At 35.1% G+C, this 18,563-nt stretch overlaps 1 protein-coding gene across 7 annotated transcripts in view; it reads right to left on the reverse strand.

Annotated features, from left to right (window-relative positions):
• The window catches only part of OSBPL9 (oxysterol binding protein like 9), a 163,873-nt gene that overhangs the window by 25,995 nt on the left and 119,315 nt on the right, over window positions 1-18,563 (reverse strand). For 5 of the 7 annotated variants that reach the window (XM_055341777.1, XM_055341775.1, XM_055341773.1 and 2 more), the window contains 7 exons: window positions 16,682-16,777; window positions 16,113-16,160; window positions 14,324-14,353; window positions 13,450-13,500; window positions 4,071-4,109; window positions 2,016-2,106; window positions 426-530 (listed from right to left, as the gene is read on the reverse strand). In XM_055341777.1, coding sequence (XP_055197752.1) covers window positions 426-530; window positions 2,016-2,106; window positions 4,071-4,109; window positions 13,450-13,500; window positions 14,324-14,353; window positions 16,113-16,160; window positions 16,682-16,777 — 460 coding nt within the window. The remainder of the gene's footprint in view (window positions 1-425; window positions 531-2,015; window positions 2,107-4,070; window positions 4,110-13,449; window positions 13,501-14,323; window positions 14,354-16,112; window positions 16,161-16,681; window positions 16,778-18,563) is intronic. The other 2 variants (XM_055341778.1, XM_055341774.1) reach the window with 1 other exon arrangement.

Here is an 18,563-nt window from a genome sequence, read left to right on the forward strand (position 1 = left end):
TTTTAAGTAAAAAAAAAACAATATAGGTATATACGTACATATGTACATGCAAATACATGTAAACACATGCAAATGAGAGGGAAAAATAAAGGAGACTTTCAGCTTTGTTCTCTATACTTTTGTACTGATTTCTTTACAATAATAAAGTATACAGGTCTGACTCAAGCAAAATTCTTTAAAAAGCCAATAAGATCTTAAAATAAATCTTTTCCTAAGGTAAACAATATCCTGCAATATTTTATTTAAAATGTAATTATTACTAGAGCTTCTGGCTCTATCCACAAAGTATAGAACTGTAATGGTAAAATTATGGTATCTCCATCACAAATATACAACACATTTCACCCTTTTTTCCATCAGTCATCACACACAAATCTTAAATGTTAATGAGTTATGAGAATTAAAGAAATTACACAAATATGTACCTGTACTATTGGGTGTTGGAGTCTGATGATGTCCCAAGGTAGCTAAGACAGGTCCAACTGGTAGGGAGGATGGGCGTTGCTCTGACTTACACAACTGAGCAGGTTCTAGAAGATTTGAACATATGAAAGAAGTTAAGAGAAAAAGCCAAATACACGCGTGTTAACTGCAATTGTATGGAATTCAAAATTCTAAAGATCAGTAATTTTTGAAACTGTCTTCCATTAAGTCAGTCAAGTTCCATGCTACTCCTTCCTGACCTTCCATCCCCTTTAAACTCAATGGTGATATGCTACCAGGTAGTAAGACATTAGGCAGGATATCAAGAGACTAGTCACAGCAGCCAAAATCTCAATAAAAATACTCTATAAAATCAGTAAACACGGGCAGCCCGGGGGGCTCAGCGATTTGGCGCCACCTTCAGCCCAGGGCGCAATCCTGGAGACCCAGGATGGAGGACCACGTAGGGCTCCCTGCATGTAGCCTGATTCTCCCTCTGCCTGTGTCTCTGCCTCTCTCTCTTTCTCTGTCTCTCATGAATAAAATCTTTGAAAAAAAAGTCAGCAAACACTTCTGATGATAAAGTCTTTCTAAGCATCAAACCACATAAAATCATTTTAAAATAGGGTACATGGGGCGCCGGGGTGGCTTAGGCAGTTGAGTGGCTGACTCAATTTCAGCTCAGGTCTGGTCTCAGGGTCAAGGGATTGAGCCCTGCATAAGGCTCTGCACTCAGCAGGGAGTCTGCCTGAGATTCTTCCCCTCTTCTGCTCTCTCTAAATAAATCTAAAGAAAAAATAAAATAGGGCACACATGCGCGTGTGCATGCTCTCTCTAAATAAATCTAAAGAAATAAAATAAAATAGGGCAGTAGTACTTCTTTAGCCCCACAAAACATTAAGCTCATTTTCTTAATGAATCCAAATTCACAAAAGGATTTCATGTACTTTTACATATTTTTTTTTACTTTTACATATTTTTAAAGGCATTTTTTCATTACAATTTCTGACTTAACTACATCATTGAAAAAACAGAGATGTTGGATGCAACAAAAGGTAAGAAGAACTGGTTACATAGGTATTGTCCCTAAGCCTTCATCTGCTAGTTAAAATACTATTGATCACTCTATACTTAAAAATACACGTCTATCTAATAGGCAGGCATCACAAATGTCATCCTGCCCTTCTATTACCTTAGAGTCCACCATGAAGAAACCATTTGTATTCTTCATAGTTATAAAAAATACCCATTAAAATATAAAGTTCCCGGATCACCTTCAAGTAGACCAAGGTAGATTAAGCTTTCCTTGGTAGCACAAATGCTGGGTCCTACGATTGTGTCCCACCAGCTAATTCAAGTATTAGTTTTCCTTCCATATCACTTTGAAAATCAAAAGTTATTTCACTGCATTTAAAAAAACCCCAATACCAAAAATATTATCACCTTTTCCCAATTCATTTTCTGCTGTACCACTTTGTGACTTCTTTTACTTATTAAGTAACAAAAACAAGCCCTTCAAGATTACTATGACAGCTGTACAAATTAAGCTTTTTCTAATCAATTAATCTGAAATATTTTTGCAAATACCATACCTGGAGGTAAGACAGTCTGGGTGGGCATTGTGTTGATCACAGGTTCCAAGGGACTAGGTTGATATATTGCATCTACAGGATTAATAGTACTCTGAGATAAAGAAACACAGTATAGTTATTTTTAATTAAATGCCCTTTCAGTGCTGACCCTCCCCAATGTATGAAATGCCCACATTTCTGACAGCAAAGTCCTTAGGGTAGCTATATAGATAAGAGGATCAAAATGGAAAGAGGAAATAAAACACCTCTATGATACAGAAGTCTAAGAGTTTCTATAAAAAGAAAAAAGAAAAGAAAAGAAAAGAAAAAAGAAAACCTCAGTAAGGAGGGATAGTGAAAGAATCTCTGTCATATAGGAAGGTAAAGCTAAATGGAAAAACTTGCCAAGAGTTGTAAAATGGTGTGGGAAAATTTTAGGAAGCCAAAACAGTAACTTCTAGATTCAGTTTGGTGCTTGTCACTTAATTCTCAATTCACCACAAATACTGTTTCTCTATCAAAGACAGAGAGAAATGTTCTCTCTTGCTTTGCTATCTTTAAACATTACAACTCTACCTGGTGAATGTACTTGCACCACTAGGACTTTATCTTTCCACCTCATACCACTACCACCTTCTATTGTGTCACTGCACACACTGCATAGGCATCTAGTTTTACAGTCACTAAAGGCAAAGAGATATATCTTCTAATTAGGGGGTGCAGAGAAGATGGCTTTCTTTTGGAGGATTAAGAAGAAAAAAATAAACATGTAGTTGCAATTTTAGAGGGAAAAAAAAAGTCTAAATTTTTCTGATTTCAAGCCAAGAACTTATTCTGCCAGCATGATGACATTTTAAAAACAAGACTCCATAGTTTATTGATTTTTTTTTTTTTTTACTTGGCGGAGGTGGGTATGTTTAAACTGAGGTCTCTGCCAGAGTAAAGTTTACATCTATCATTTAAAAGACTACACCAGATGAAAACCAAAAAATGAAATAGTTCTTTTCCATGCGGCTTACAGTCTTAACTGATAGCTCAGGAAGAGAGAGAACATTGCAGGAGATTGTATTCATATCATATAATAGTATTATAACACCATGGCTCAAACTCTGAATTCACACTGTGAAAAAAAGATAAAAAATTCCAATGTCTCTAATTCAAATTTTAAAAATACTTATCTCTGGCTTCTTAAGAAATACGCAAACAACATATTTAACTTTTTTTCATTTTAAACCAAATATAAAGATAACATGCTTATCCTTTCAAGTATAACCATGATATGGTTTTGAAGATTTTGAATAGTTTCCAGATCTAGACAAGCTGGCATCTGTAAAGTCTTGGGGCAAAAAAGGGAGGGCTGCCTCCTGCTTTAGAAATACAGTCTAAACAGAAGTCATTCAGTTATCATAAACATAGGGTCACTCCAACTACAAATCTTCAAACTCTATTTTCAGATGGGAAATACCAATAATAAAATTTTCTTTTCTTTTTAAAGAAGTTGAATCTAAGGGAAGAGTAAAAAGCTGAGGAGGAGGAAAGAATAAGAAAATGGCTGTAAGTGAGAGAAGTCATGTTGCAATTTGTTCTAATAAAAACACAAGGTATACCACAATAGCAATGACAGATAACACAACACGTAAAATCTAAAAGTAAAATAGAAACTGATAGATAATATTAAATAGATTAAGATATGTTTCAATACTGAATCCCTCCCCTTCTGCTTTCATCTGGGAAAAAAAAGAAGTTTGACAAGAAATGTAGCATTGTGAGTTATGCCTCAGTCATAAAAGCTGTATTTTCACACCATGATTAACCCTTCATGTTAACACATGCAAAGTGATTCAATCTGAACCAACACTTAGAAAAATTTTAACATTTTCCCTGCAAATGATTGCTGAAAGATGGCCAACTTTAGGAGCTTAAGGAAAATTGCAAGAGTAAACAACAAAAAGCAGTGAGTAGGTGAAGAGAGGAATTTGTGTTGAAAAATGAGTAGAAGTTCAGGCTTCTCCTGACATGACTGGTTATAATGCTCTGCAGAAGTAAAGGGAAACAAAAAGATTAGATTAAACTTACTATAATTCCATCTGCGTGCTTCTCCGCATTACACTGGTCCTTAAGGAAAAATGTTAAAAATATTAACTTCATTCTTTTATTTAAGTAAGTCCTTGTGTACTTTCTTCCCTATTAAGAAACCTTACTTTACTAGTCAGTAACAGTGTTAGAAAACCATTTCTCTGCTTCTACTGAGATTATAATTCCATTTGTACATTGCTAGCCAAACATAATTCTATCATTGGCTACACAAACAACACCAATAGCATGGCAATTATTTTTCTAAACAGATCCTTAATTAAGTTCATTATAGAAATATCCAATGAGACTGTGTAGTCATATCAGTACCAACTATTAAAAGTAGATATACTAATTTAGGATTGAAGATAATTTTATAGTAAATTTTACCAACTACCCACAACCCTAACACTCTTACTGCACTTTAAAGGTATAAGAATCAGGGCAGCCTGGATGGCTCAGTGGTTTAGCGCTGCCTTCAGCCCAGGGCATGATCCTGGAGACCGGGATCAAGTCCCACATCAGGCTCCCTGCATGGAGCCTGCTTCTCCCTCTGCCTGTGTCTCTGCCTCTCTCTGTTTCTCTCATGAATAAATAAATAAAATCTTTAAAAAAAATAAAGGTATAAGAATCATATACCCATGGTATCCATGGAATGACCTAGAAGTTAACACTAACAAATATTTTGCATTTATTATTCCAAGTAGAATAATAAATTTTACCGATTCTATAAGGTAGGTACTACTAATATTGGACATATGAGAAAGATGAGACAGAGGGTGGAGAGCCAGGATTCCAACAGTCTGATTTCAGAATTCATGTTCTTAATATGCTATTTTGCCTTGCTTCTCCAAGGATGTACTTCAGGAAGAAGGTGGTGGAAAGTTACCAACACATAATAGGTTCTGTAATTATAATCCATCTATTTGTATTATGTAGATAACATGTTCAATTTTAAATAAAACTGTTTTAAGTTTTAGCTCCTAACTATCAGGAAATTTTAAAGTCTTAAGAGAAACCATTATTTGGTCTTCGCTTTAAACATAATGGCCAAGTTTTATCTCATTTATCTGTAACCTTTTCTTTAACTACTTAGTTTGCTCAGAAATCAATATATTGAAGGGTCAACCACGAGCAATGTGAAGGTTTGGGATTTTTTTTTTTTAAGTGCAGGTACAAAAAAGCATTGACATAGCAGGCCTGCCTGCTGGCAAGTTAGCCTTTGGCTAATGACCAGGAACTTGGATTTCAGGAGGGTTCCACCACTCTGTCTGGTAGAAGAGTGGCTCACTGTGCCTAAACTGATGGCAAAGAACATGGTTTATGCTGACAACCTGATTTCCTTCTGAAGTCTGGAATCTTGATAAGTGCTAGGAAGAGAGAGCTTACATGACAAGGTCCCAACAAAAACCATAGGTGTTGAGGTTTTAATGAGCTTCCCTGGTAGACAACATTTTACATATGTTGTCACAATTTGTTACTGGAAGAACTAAGCACATTCTGTGAGTCTACTGGGAGAAGACATTTGGAAGCTTGTGCATTGGTTTCCTCTGAATTTTGCCTTATGTGCTTTTCCCCTTTGCTGATAATGCTTTGGATCCCTTGATCTAATAAAGGATAGCTATGAATATGACTATACACTGTGTCCTGTGAGTCCTCCAAGCAAATCATCAAGATCATCAAACCTAAAGGTGGTTTTGGGGAACTTCCAGCACAGTCGGTATCTTTTACATATCCTTGAGAATAACTGCACTTTGTTAACTGTGTAATTCATGCTGAGGTTTTCCCCTATTTGCAAAATTAACTATATATTTAGAATATATATATTCAATATATATTGAATATATATACTATATGTTCAAAGTTTCAGTTAATTCTTAATAGACACAGTTGAAAATAAATTATTAAGAAGAAAGAGAAATTTAAAGTTTCTTGCTCAGACGGCATTTTAATTCTGGCTTTCCCTTATTAATTTCTATATATTAAATTGATTTTTCCAAAGGGTTTCTTGGAAAGAAATATTGCATACATGTGATAGATTAAAATTTCCAGAAATGGCCCCAACAAGAGAGACTGTTCATGTCCCTTACCCTAGAACCTTAGGTGGGCCTTTGTGATGGTCTCTACCAGTAAGTACAACAGAAAGTGACTATATGTGATTTCTAAGACAAGGTCATGAAAATGTTACAAACTTTCACCAAGTTTTCTAGGAACCCAGCCACCATACTGTGAGAAAACCCAAGCAGCTACATGGAGAAGAATCTAGGCTCCCAACTGAACTTTCCAGGCATATGAGTGAACCACCTTGAAAGTAAATAAATCCTCTAGCCCCACATCAAGGCATTACAGATGACATTGCATGAAACAGAAACAAGTCATGAAGTCTACCCAAATTGCATATTTGAAAGCAAAATTTAAATTACTATTGCTATTTTAATACACTCAGCTTAGACTAGTTTGTTATGCAGTGATTGATTACTGATATATTACAACAGATATATGTATATTATCTAAGAAAACCACGACTTTTAATTGTGGTATAATTTAAAATAAACTTCAGGATCTGACAAACTTTTTCCCCAAATGTTCTCAATTAATAATGTATGCTACCTACAGCATATTTTAAACTAGGGTTCATTATTTTTGTTACTGTTGTGGTTTGTCTTTAAGGCACAGTCAAATCATAGACTATTAAATGCCTTATCATTCTCATCATGTACTTTAGGGATTTTGTTCTATTACCTAAAAAGGCTATATTCATCCCCGCCTTACCCCCACTTCCATCTTTCTTTTTAAAAAATTGTTTTGTTTTTGTTTCGTAACCTTTAATCAGGTTCTGTTAAAGCTAAATCTCAAGAATTACTGAACTCAAGATTTGACTGCATTCGATATGAATTATGTTAAAGAAACAAAGAAAGGTCTAATGCTACTTCCCACTTAAACTATATGTATGTTTATCTGGTTATAAATCCCTCAATCCTTAATACAAAAGCTATTCTCCAAATATACCAGCATGACTGAGATCTGGAAATGTGATAATGAACAAAAACATCAGCACAACATAATTTGGTAAGACTTCTGACCAAAATTATAGACTTCAGTTTTTTAAAACCATGCCTACCAACAAAATATATGAAATATATCCTCATCTCTGTAATAAGGCAATGTAGTCTAGTAAAAACTCCCTTAATTATGGACCAACTAACACATTTACCAATTATATGAAACAAAACAAAACAAAACAAAACAAAAACACACAAATTCAAGTTTGATGAGATTCAACAAATGAGGCTAGGACAACCGGATATCCACAGGCAGAAAAATACATTATTATTTTTTTTTTAGGTTTTATTTATTCATGAGAGACACAGAAAGAGAGCCAGAAACACAGGCAGAGGGAGGAGAAGCAGACTCCATGCAGGTAGCCAGATGTGGGACTCGATCCCGGGAACCCGGGATCCAGGCCCTGAGCCGAAGGCACTCAACCGCTGAGCCACCCAGGCATTCCCAGAAAAATACATTTAGACCCCTACCTCACATTACAAAGATGAACTCAAAGTGGATGACAGACAAATAGAGCTAAAACTATAAAACTCTTTGAAGAAAAAGGAATAAATCTTTGTGATCTAGGGTTAGGCAATGACAGATAAGCCACCAAAGGCACAAACAATAGAAGATTGATAAACTAGACTTCATAAAAAATAAAAATATGCATGCTACTCAGGACAATATCAAGAAAGTGAAAAGGTCAACCCACAAACCTGGAGAAAAGTATGCAAATCATGTCTGATAAAGATTTGTATTTAGAACATATAAAATCACTCCTACAACTCAATGAGATTAAAAAGAACCCAACTAAAACATCAGCAAAGAATTTTTTTTAAATTTTTATTTATTTATGATAGTCACACACAGAGAGAGAGAGGCAGAGACACAGGCAGAGGGAGAAGCAGGCTCCATGCACCGGGAGCCTGACGTGGGATTCGATCCCGGGTTTCCAGGATCGCGCCCTGGGCCAAAGGCAGGTGCCAAACCGCTGCGCCACCCAGGGATCCCAGCAAAGAATTTCAATAGACATTTCTCCAAGGATAAATGAATGGCTAAAAATCACATGAAAAGATGTTCAACATCACTATTCCTTAGGAAAATGCAAATGAAAACCACAAGATACCACTAGAATGGCTACAACAACAACAACAAAAAACCATGACAGGAGTGATATATATAGGTTCCATGGATCTATTATTCATTAATTAAAGTATAGCTGACAATGTTATATTAGTTTCAGATGTACAACACAATAATTCGACAAGTCTATACATTATGCTATGCTTACCGCAAGTGCAAATACCATTTGTCACCATGGTATTACAATACCATTGAGTATATTCCCTATACTGTACCTTTCATCCCCATGACTTACTCAATTCCATGACTGAAAGCCGGTACCTCGCACTCCCCTTCACTCATTTTTCCCACTCCCCTAATTTTCCCTCCTCTCTGGCAACCACCAACTGTTCTCTGCATTTATGGGTTTGTTTCTGCTTTTTTTTGTTCATTTGTTTTGTTTTTCAGATTCCAAAAAGTAAAATCATGTGGTATTTACAGTTGACCATAAGATACAAGCATTATCCAGGTAGACTGATCCAATTTCATGAGCTATTAATATTAAAAGCAAAACTTTCCCTGGCTAGTGCCAGAAGAAAAGGTCAAAAATGTAAACGATGAGAAGGATAGGCTAGGCTAGGTCACCCACTGGCTGTGAAAATGGGGAGAGTCTGTGCAAGGACCAGAGAGAGGTCTTTAGTTTCTGGCAGTGAATTCTAGCTAACAACTATCAAGGATATGAGGACTTCAGTCCTATAACAAAGACCTGAATAAGCCTGGAAGTGGATTCTTTCCCAGAGCCTCCAGATAGTTCAACCTGTCTAGAACCTTGATTTGGGCCTTGTGATATCCTTAAGCATAGAACCCAGCCCAGTCACTTAAGAGTCTGATCTACAGAACTGTGAGCTAATAAATGAGTGCTGTTTTAAGTCGAAGAAGAAGAAGAAGAAGAACAACAACAACAACAACAACAACACAAACATTGGTGAGTATGTGAAGAAAATGGAATTGTAACAACACACTGTGAGAATGTAAAATAGTGTGGCTGCTTTGAAAAGTAGTTTAGCAGTTTCTAAAAAAGCTAGACACAAGAGTTACCATATGACCCTATTAATGCCAATTCCAGGTATAAAGTTAAAAGAAACGGAAATACACCTCCACACAAAGCCATTATAATGACATTCATTGCAGTATTATTTATAATGGCCAAAAAAATTGGAAAGAACCCAAAAGTCTATCAACTGATGAATAAACAAAATGTGTCATATCCATTTAATAGAATATTATTCAGAAATGAAAAGGAATTAAGTTCTGACGCATGCTACATGAGTGAACTTTATAGTATGTAAATATCAATAAATCTTTTTAAAAAGTCTAATGAGATATTTATAAGCACTTATGGAAAAAAATTCTACAAAAGAAAAATGTCCTGGGAGAGGACCTGAGATCCAAAGACAACTTAAATATACAACCTACTTTGAAAGGATAATCTAGACCTGTACATACTGTCCAGTGTGGGAACTACTAGTCACACATGGCTATTGAACACTTGAAATGGAGCTAGTTCAGATTGTAAAATACAACCAAGATACTGAAAACTCAGTACAAGAAAAAAAGATAGAATATGAAGTTTCTCACTAATGAATTTTTATATTGCTTATGTTGAAATGATTTTGGATATATTGGGTTAAATAAAATGCAGTGTTAAAATTAATTTCACTTGCTTATATGAGTTGTGGCATATGGTCTTATCACCTAATCTCTGGTCAAGTCCTCAAATGCAGGGCCTCCCAGATTATTTCCACTCTATTCTACCTCCCTCACCTTCTTCCAGTTTCCCATGAAACACCAGCTGTCTCCATCTATGGTACAAAGAACAAATTCTGAACTAACAGAGCCCACCTGAAAATCTCACTAACTAAGTAATGCCCAAATTTTGCTGCATATTACAACCACCTGGGAGTTTAAAAAAATCCCAAAGCGCAGGTGATACCCCATAGCAATTACCACACAATGTCTGGGAGTGGGAGCCAGGCATGAGACTTGTTAAAGATCTCCAGATGATTCTAATGGATAGCAAAATTCAGGAACCAATGCATTATTAATCATTGAGGCAGGAGGGAAACTTCTGGTAGTGAGAATTAAAAGAATCAAAACTGGAAGGAGTTTAAAAATCCTACCTATATAGCATGCTGCTTCTGACAAGCTAATACTGGGGTCCCTGGGTGGATCAGTTGGTTAGGCATCTGCCTTAGGCTCAGGCCATGTTCCCAGGGTCCTGGGATCGAGTCCTGCAGCAGGCTCCCTGTGAGAAGAAGTCCTGCAGCAGGCTCCCTGTGAGAAGAAGTCCTGCAGCAGACTCCCTGTGAGAAGCCTGCTTCTCCCTCTCCCTCTGCCTGCTGTTCCCCTACTTCTGCTCTGTCAAATAAATAAATAAAGCCCTTTAAAAAATAAATTTAAAAAGCTAATACTAAATAAATTCCAAATAATAGAGGTATCAAATTGACTTCTTATATTCCTATATTCCTTTGGGGTCTCAGGTGGCAATCTCTCTCTCAAAGTAGCCGATTTCAATATTTTATTAACCTATCAATGAAGAACAGTCCTCCAAAATGACTGTAACAACTTATATTCCCATCAGTATTAGAAGTTCTGCAATGTTTACCAACAGCACAACAGAGAAGTGGCTAAATAAAAAAATCATAAAGTGGAAACAGCAGCCATTAAAAATTATGTATTAGAAACATCCAATCAAAATTCACAATTATCAGGCCCCTACTATGTGGCAGGCAACTGTTCTAGGCACTGAGGAAAAGTGGTGTAATGGAGTGAATATTTGTGTGTCCCTACCTCTCACCACCAAATCAGAAGCCCTAATCCTCAGTATGGCTATATTTGGAGATGGGGTCTCTAATGAAGTAAATTATGGTTAAATAAGGTCCTAAAGATGGGGCCCTGACCCAGTAAGTGTCCTTATAAGATACCAGAGAAGTCTCCTCATCCTCTCTCTCCCTACTCTCCCCCTTTCCCTTCTATTCCTCCTCTCTCTCTCTCCTCTCTCTCTGTTTTTTGTGCATGTATCAAGCAAAGGCCGTGTGAGGACATACTGAGATGGTGGCTATCTACAAGTTTGATTCCCCTCACAGGGAATCAAATTGGCAAGAACCTTGATCTTCAACTTCTAGCCTCTAAAGCTGTGAGAAAATAAATTTCTGTTCTTTAAGCCACCCAGTTTGTGGTGGTTATGGCAGCCCAAGCAGACTAATACAATGGTAAACAAAGTCCTTAAGGAGATTATAAATCAGGTTGCAGAGAGACAATAAACAAGACATCATATAAACTGGGCCAGTGATGCAAGACCTCTCATCACAAATGAGAGGTTAGAGATTATTTTAGAGTGGTCAGGAAGATCTCTTCAAAGAGATTTCATGTGGGTGGAAATCTGAATAAAGTGAGGGAGTGAGTCTTGGAAATCTGGGGTAAGTTCTTCCCAGGTAGTGTGGAAAACAAATACAAATCCATGAAGCAGAAAAGGTCTGGCCTGTGAAAAGGAAAACAAGCCAGTGTTGTTGGAATAGTGTAATCAAGTGAGGGTAGATGAGATGTGAGAGAGTGACAATGGTTCAGATGATTTAAGTTACTGTAAGTAGTTTAGATTCCATTCCAAGGGAGATGGGAAACCACTTAGGAGGATTTGAGCAGGTAAGTGAAATGGTCTGATTTACATTTAGAGATACACAGAGTTTATATAGAGTACATGTATAACTTAAGGGATGTGTTTGTACATTAAAGCCATGAAAAGGGATCCCTGGTGGCTCAGCGGTTTAGCGCCTGCCTTTGGGCCCAGGACATGATCCTGGAGACCTGGGATCGAGTCCCACATCGGGCTCCCTGCATGGAGCCTCCTTCTCCCTCTGCCTGTGTCTCTGCCTCTCGCCCTCTCTCTCTCTCTCATGAATAAATAAATAAAATCTTTATTAAAAAAAAGAAAAAAAAGCCATGAAAAACTTCCTTCTAAAAAGAGTTAAAAAGCCAAATTCCATTTACTTATTAATCTATGTTACCCATTCTGAAGGACCTTGAAATGTAACTATCAAGCTGGGCTAAAGAAAACAGAGTAGGAGGTATAGACTAAATAGTAGAAATTACTAGGGGCAGTTCACTGGCTTGGTCAGTGGAGCGTGCAGCTCTTGATCTCAGGGTTGTGAGTTTGAGCCCCCATGTTGGATGTAGAGATTACTTAAAATATATATTCTGATCCACAAAAGTAGATGAAAAATTTAAACACATACACAGGAATCAGACAAGAGTTGTCACAAAAAAAAACCCAAAAAACCCTAGAAAGTGAACACAAGCCCTTATATGTTGTGACACTTTAATAATACTGAATCAGCCTCAAAAGAAAATGACACTGCCCTCCTTACTATCTAAGTACAAATGACTATCTAAGTAAAAAGTGACCATTATTGGGCAAACAAATACAACTGAGTAGGTAAAATAGGCCAGTAATTAAAAACTCATGCAAACATCCCAATAGTAGCCTCTTATTGGCAGATGAACTGCCTGCCCACCCTCTTCAAGCCACTAGCTGGAAATACAGAGGTATAGTCAGGTAGAAATAACGGGAGCGGAATTTCCTTTTTAATTCTGATTTTCAAACACTAAAATGCTTATTTTGCAAAATACAATCAAATCTATATTTAAGTTGAATACACCAACATTTTTCAGAAAAGCAGGCACAATAGCCATGAAATTTTTACTGAACCACAACAATTCAAAATACATTTTGTGGTATGAATAAAGAACAGCAATTTAAAGTGGTGGTTCACTAATGTAGTTTAGTACCAGAAAAAAAAATCTACAACACAATTAATAATATGTATCTTTATTAATACTCCTTATTATGGATGAGAAAAAGAACTCTTGCTAAAATTTAATTTCTTTTCTAAGAAAAACTTTTCTGTGAAAGGTTTTACAAAATAGATCCTTGCTCCAAGTAGTGATAATGTATAAAATGAACAAAGGGATAAGTAATTCAAATGTGCTCCCCTCCTTCCCCGTCATTGGGTCAGAAATTACCATGTCAAAAACAGGCACATGCTACCAAGGTAATATCCCAGCACAACAGTTGTTCAATAGTACCAGGAACCTCACAATACAATTTACTGTAGAAAAGTATATATTTCAGAAACAAGTCGTCTTCTATTAAAGAAAAACACCATTATAATTTTTAAATCTCATTAAATGCAAGTAATAAAAAGTAAAATTTACTTACTTTAGCAATCTGCAGCAACACGATGCAGTGTTTAATTGATTCTACCATGCTCTGTAAAAACAGAACACTGATTTTAGGATCTTGCATCAAATAAAACAGTCATATGGCATTAAAGCTTATAAAAAAAATCAGTTCAGATGTACAGGATTTAATTCCATAATACACAAGAAATACCCTCTCTGAATATCCAGTGGGTTCTAATATACTGATAGTGTCAGATGAAGTTATCATTAGCAATTCTATAAATTAAAGAATGCAAAAAAATTGCTAATTTATCCTAAATAACATTCGAACTGGTTTTTCAACACTTCAAAAAGAAAAAGATGTGAGTCTGATTAACTTCCAAATTCTTAGATCAATAGCAAGCAATCCCAGTGTAAATTTCTAAAACATCTATTCAAGACTTTTATGGAATTATGAGGGTTAAAGGATCCTATCACAATATAGGTGAACCTAGAGTACTACTACTTTGCCTGTTATTAAAAGTGCTTTGGTCAAACTACAAATCTTATTAGTAGCCTATTATATAATGTCAGAAGGCCAGTACATCAGAAAACTTGAATCACAATATGTTTTAATTATAGAAAAGAGAATATATGTTGTGCACGGATGACACCTTTTATCCAAGGATCTTAGACAAGACCAGAAACAGATAAAATGGTATATAAAATGAATTTTAATTATTCAAGTCCTTTTAATTCCTTTATAAAATTATAAAATTATAAACACCCTTGCAAAAATTTATAAAAATTAAAATCTCAATTGCTCCTATTAACAGAGGAATTTAATTTAAGCAGCAGTTTAAAATAGAAATAACACCTTAAAGCACTTTCTAATGCAAAGAGTTTTAGAGTTTACTAAACACATAACTTACATTTGTTGTTTCTTTGAGAGTTTCGATTTTCTGTGAAAAATGAGAAGTTTAAATGAAAATAATCAAAAGCCCAAAGAAGTACCATCACTGTTTTTTAGTGGTCATTTAAAGAATTTTACCAAAATGTACCCATTACTCTAAGCAAGTGGAGGCAAGTTGGGAAGGGAGTACCTTTTGTTATACTTTTAAAAACTTAAACAATTAAACAAAAATTCAAACATTTATGGATTAAATCCTCAAATAAGATTCGTGTGATTCAAGATTTGTAATAATAACACAAAACATTAAAAAAAAAATAACACAAAACATTAAATAATAACACAAAACATTATTATTCCTTATATGGAAAAAAGCTGTGTCTTTTTTATAGACTCACTATGTGATTTTAAAACATTTGTTCTACATAGTAATTTGAAGGGGCAAATGCACCCCAATGTTTATAACATCAATCTCCACAATAGCCAAAACATGAAAAGAACCCAGAAGTCCATCAACAGATGAATGGATAAAGCAGTGGTGTGTGTGTACCACCACACACACACACACACACACACACACACAGGAATATCACTCAGCCATCAAAAAGAACAAAATCTTGCCATGTGCAATGACGTGGATAGAGCTAGAGTGTATTATGCTAAGCAAAATAAGGAAGAAAGACAAACATATGATTTCACTCATGTGAAATTTAAGAAACAAAACTGATAAACATAGGGAGGAAAGGAAAAATGAAATAAAATAAGATGGAAACAGAATGGGAGATAAACCGTTTGAGACTCTTTACTATAGTTTGCTGGAGGGGATGTGGGTGAGGGATGGGATAAGTGGATGATGGGCATTAAGGAGGCACTTGATGTAATGACCACTGGGTGTTATACGCAACTGATGAATCTCTAAACTCTACCTCAGAAACTAATAATACACTATATGTTAATTAAATTCAATTTAAGTAAAAAATTTCAAAAAAACACTTCTTTTAGAATCACCTTAAACTTTGACTAGATGCTTAAAAATGAAATGGAGCTAAATTCCAAACCTTAGAATGGAAGGGGAGCTAAACATGAGTTACTACAAGTACTATTACCAAAGTATAAAAGAGCCAGACACAAGGCTATGGTCAAAAGAAACACAAAAATATAAATGATTAAAAAAAAATATGTATATATATATATAAATGATACTGCATTAGGAAACCTAGTCAAGGAGGAAATACGTTAACTGGAAAAAAGAAAACAATATTCAAACTACAAAGTAATTCTCAGAAATTCAAGGGTGGGGGGCAGTAGTGGAACCACTATTAAAGCAACACTCAGGGGCACCTGGCTGGCTCAGTAGATAGAGCATGCAACTTTTATATCCAAGTTGGGTATAGAGAAGTGGCTTAAAAATAAAATCTTAAAAAAATAATAAAGCAATCCTCGTTTTGTCTCCTCATCTGTGGCTTCCAGCTTATTCTGTAAATTCTTACCAGCTGATTTATTAATATCTAAAGTGACCACATATCAATTTAATAAAATAACTGTCTTCAACATTTAAAACCTCAAAAGGAAAGAACTTAATCCTAGGAAGGTGGTACTCACAAAAAGGGCATCATATTCAAATTTTTGTTTAATTGTGAAATCAACATAGAAAATCACCAGAAAACTCCCCCATGAATTCTATATGGTAGTACCATCATAAATAGTCAGTAGTACTATCATAGTAGCCAAAAACCCCTGAGGTCCTTCTGTTCTCTAAAAGGCTCTTGGTTTTAAAATAGTTAAGGCAAAATAATGACTATAGAACTTACCTTTCTCTGTTCATCATCTTTGCAGTTTTGAAGTTTGTCATCAAAAAGCTACAGGATTAAAAAGAAAATGATTATAGTATCAAGCCATTTTACTATACTGTATACATTTACTAAACATAGAAAAAAGCATACATCCAAGTTTATCAACAAGCCATTTGCTTCCCAGGACTTTTGCTTGTAATTAATTTTAAAGTAGGAATTGAAGGAGACATTTTCATTAATGATAAATGAAGTTAGAGAAATCACCTCCCCCAACCCTCCTCCTCAAATGGAAAAACCAAGGTCTCAGAAATTAAGCTACTTTAAAATTTACCAGTTCCACAGAATTTTAAAACAGAACATGCTAATGTTCTAATTATGTCTACGTATTTACTTTTTTAATGACAAAAAAGTACATTATACACATACACACTACTTATCAATATACTCAAAGGCAAAGATCTTTGAATAAGCCACCCAGATCTTTTAGTATGTCAGCTTTAAATCAGATAATTTTTTACACTCAAAATCAAGCTTGTTAATAACATTTACTACTTTATACCAATTCAGTATATAAACTAATACCATACCTTTAATTGGTCTATCAAGATTTGTAGGTAAGCATCAGCCTCTGTAAGTTTCTTATCAAAGTCTTGGACACTAGGAACAAATCCTGAATCCAAACCCTAGAGAAAAAGAAAATTTGTAATAAATCTACCAGAACCCTAGCAATGTTTAACAGTACAGAAGATACTTCATCCTTCATATATGACATTTCAATTTTTAAAATAAAAATAGTACTTTTATATAAATAATAGGTATATTTAAATTATCCAAGAATAGCGATACATCAATCTCTCTCATGAACTTCTAGCTGTTCCCTTATCAAACATGTGCTGCTGCTTAAATTAGGATTTACCCTGCTCTTCAATCACTTTCCTCTCTCCTGCAAAATTACTTCCAGTAACCTCCAGAGCACCAGTAATTTAGCTGAAGGACCTAGATTACCACCTAGATTACCTCCTATTTTACCTCCACTTTTTGTTGGATTCCTCCAGTCCCTTAATCTTAACTTCATACTCTATTTAGTTCTCCCATTCCCTAACCCACCCCATTAGTTCTGATGCCTTCTCCTCCTTCCTTATTAAAAGAAAAAAGAATCTCAAAATTCTCACCTCTTCTAAGAAGAAGGCCCTCTAAGTGAAATTGACAATACTTTTGTCTTAAGTTTCCTACTCACATTCACCCTTGGCATGAACACTACACTCTGGACATGGAGTAAATGTTTATTTATTTAGGGGGCCCACTTATTTCTCAGTTTAACAGTCCAGTATTTGCATGTCCTACTTTCTGTATACTAAAAAATTTTTAACTTCAAGAGCATGATTCCTATGTTTTAACTTTACTCAAAAGAAACTTGAGTTTTTAATCATCTCTGAAAAACACAACAATCCTGGGTATAAAAGACAAAAATTTGGGAGACTGAACAAGACTACCAGGTTGTTAGATTTGCATGCCCAAATAATATGCATTAAACAGGGAAATAAAATAAGGGTCCTGAAACACTAATGTCACAATCCCAACCCAACCGCAAACTTCTGTACTGAATGGGCAAAATACAGTGGTTCAACATACCACACTTGATTTTCACTTCTTGGTCAAAACATGCTGATTATTTTCACATTCCTCATTTTAATAAATGGAGGCCAGAGTTCATTGTATATTATACCAACACCTAAGCTTTGCACAATACTTTATTATTACTAAAGCACTTTTACAGCCATTATCTCAAACACCAGATTGAGATTGTACAGTATTATGGAAAACAACAATGGGTTGGCAAGCATGGTCTCTAATTGCAGCTCAGCCACTAACAAGATATTGTGTCTCTCTAAGCTGCTGTTTTCTTATCTGCCAAATATAATCATTCTCCTCATACTATTATTAATGTGGCAGCTACTACCTCTACTAAAGACTACAATTACTAACACTATCAATTACTATTTGTTGTTCTTGCCAAACTAAAATTCAAATTCTGAATCTGAACAGCAAATACAAAACAAAAACAAAAAAAAAAAAAAACAAAAAAAAATTAAACAAAACCCTAAGTCATAGTAGACCAGGGAAAATCAACTTATTTTGTAAAATATATTTTCTTTTTCAAGTTTCTTCAAAACTAACAAAATTTAACAGCTTGCTTTTCCCCCCACATACATGTAAAGAAACTGCTTAAAATGAGTATTGAAAAATCCCTTCTCAGTGAGATGTCACAAAAAAAGTTGAAGAAAAATCATAATAATGTAATAAAACTATAAACATCTTCACTTTTATTTATTTTTTAAAGATTTATTTATTTATTTATTTATTTATTTATTTATTTATTTATTTATTTATTTATTTATTTATTTTGGGGGGGGGGGCAGAGACACAGGCAGAGGGAGAAGCAGGCTCCATGCAGGGAGCCCGGCCAGG

The sequence above is a fragment of the Nyctereutes procyonoides genome, unplaced genomic scaffold, assembly GCF_905146905.1.
Source record: "Nyctereutes procyonoides isolate TBG_1078 unplaced genomic scaffold, NYPRO_anot_genome, whole genome shotgun sequence".
NCBI lineage: Eukaryota > Metazoa > Chordata > Mammalia > Carnivora > Canidae > Nyctereutes > Nyctereutes procyonoides.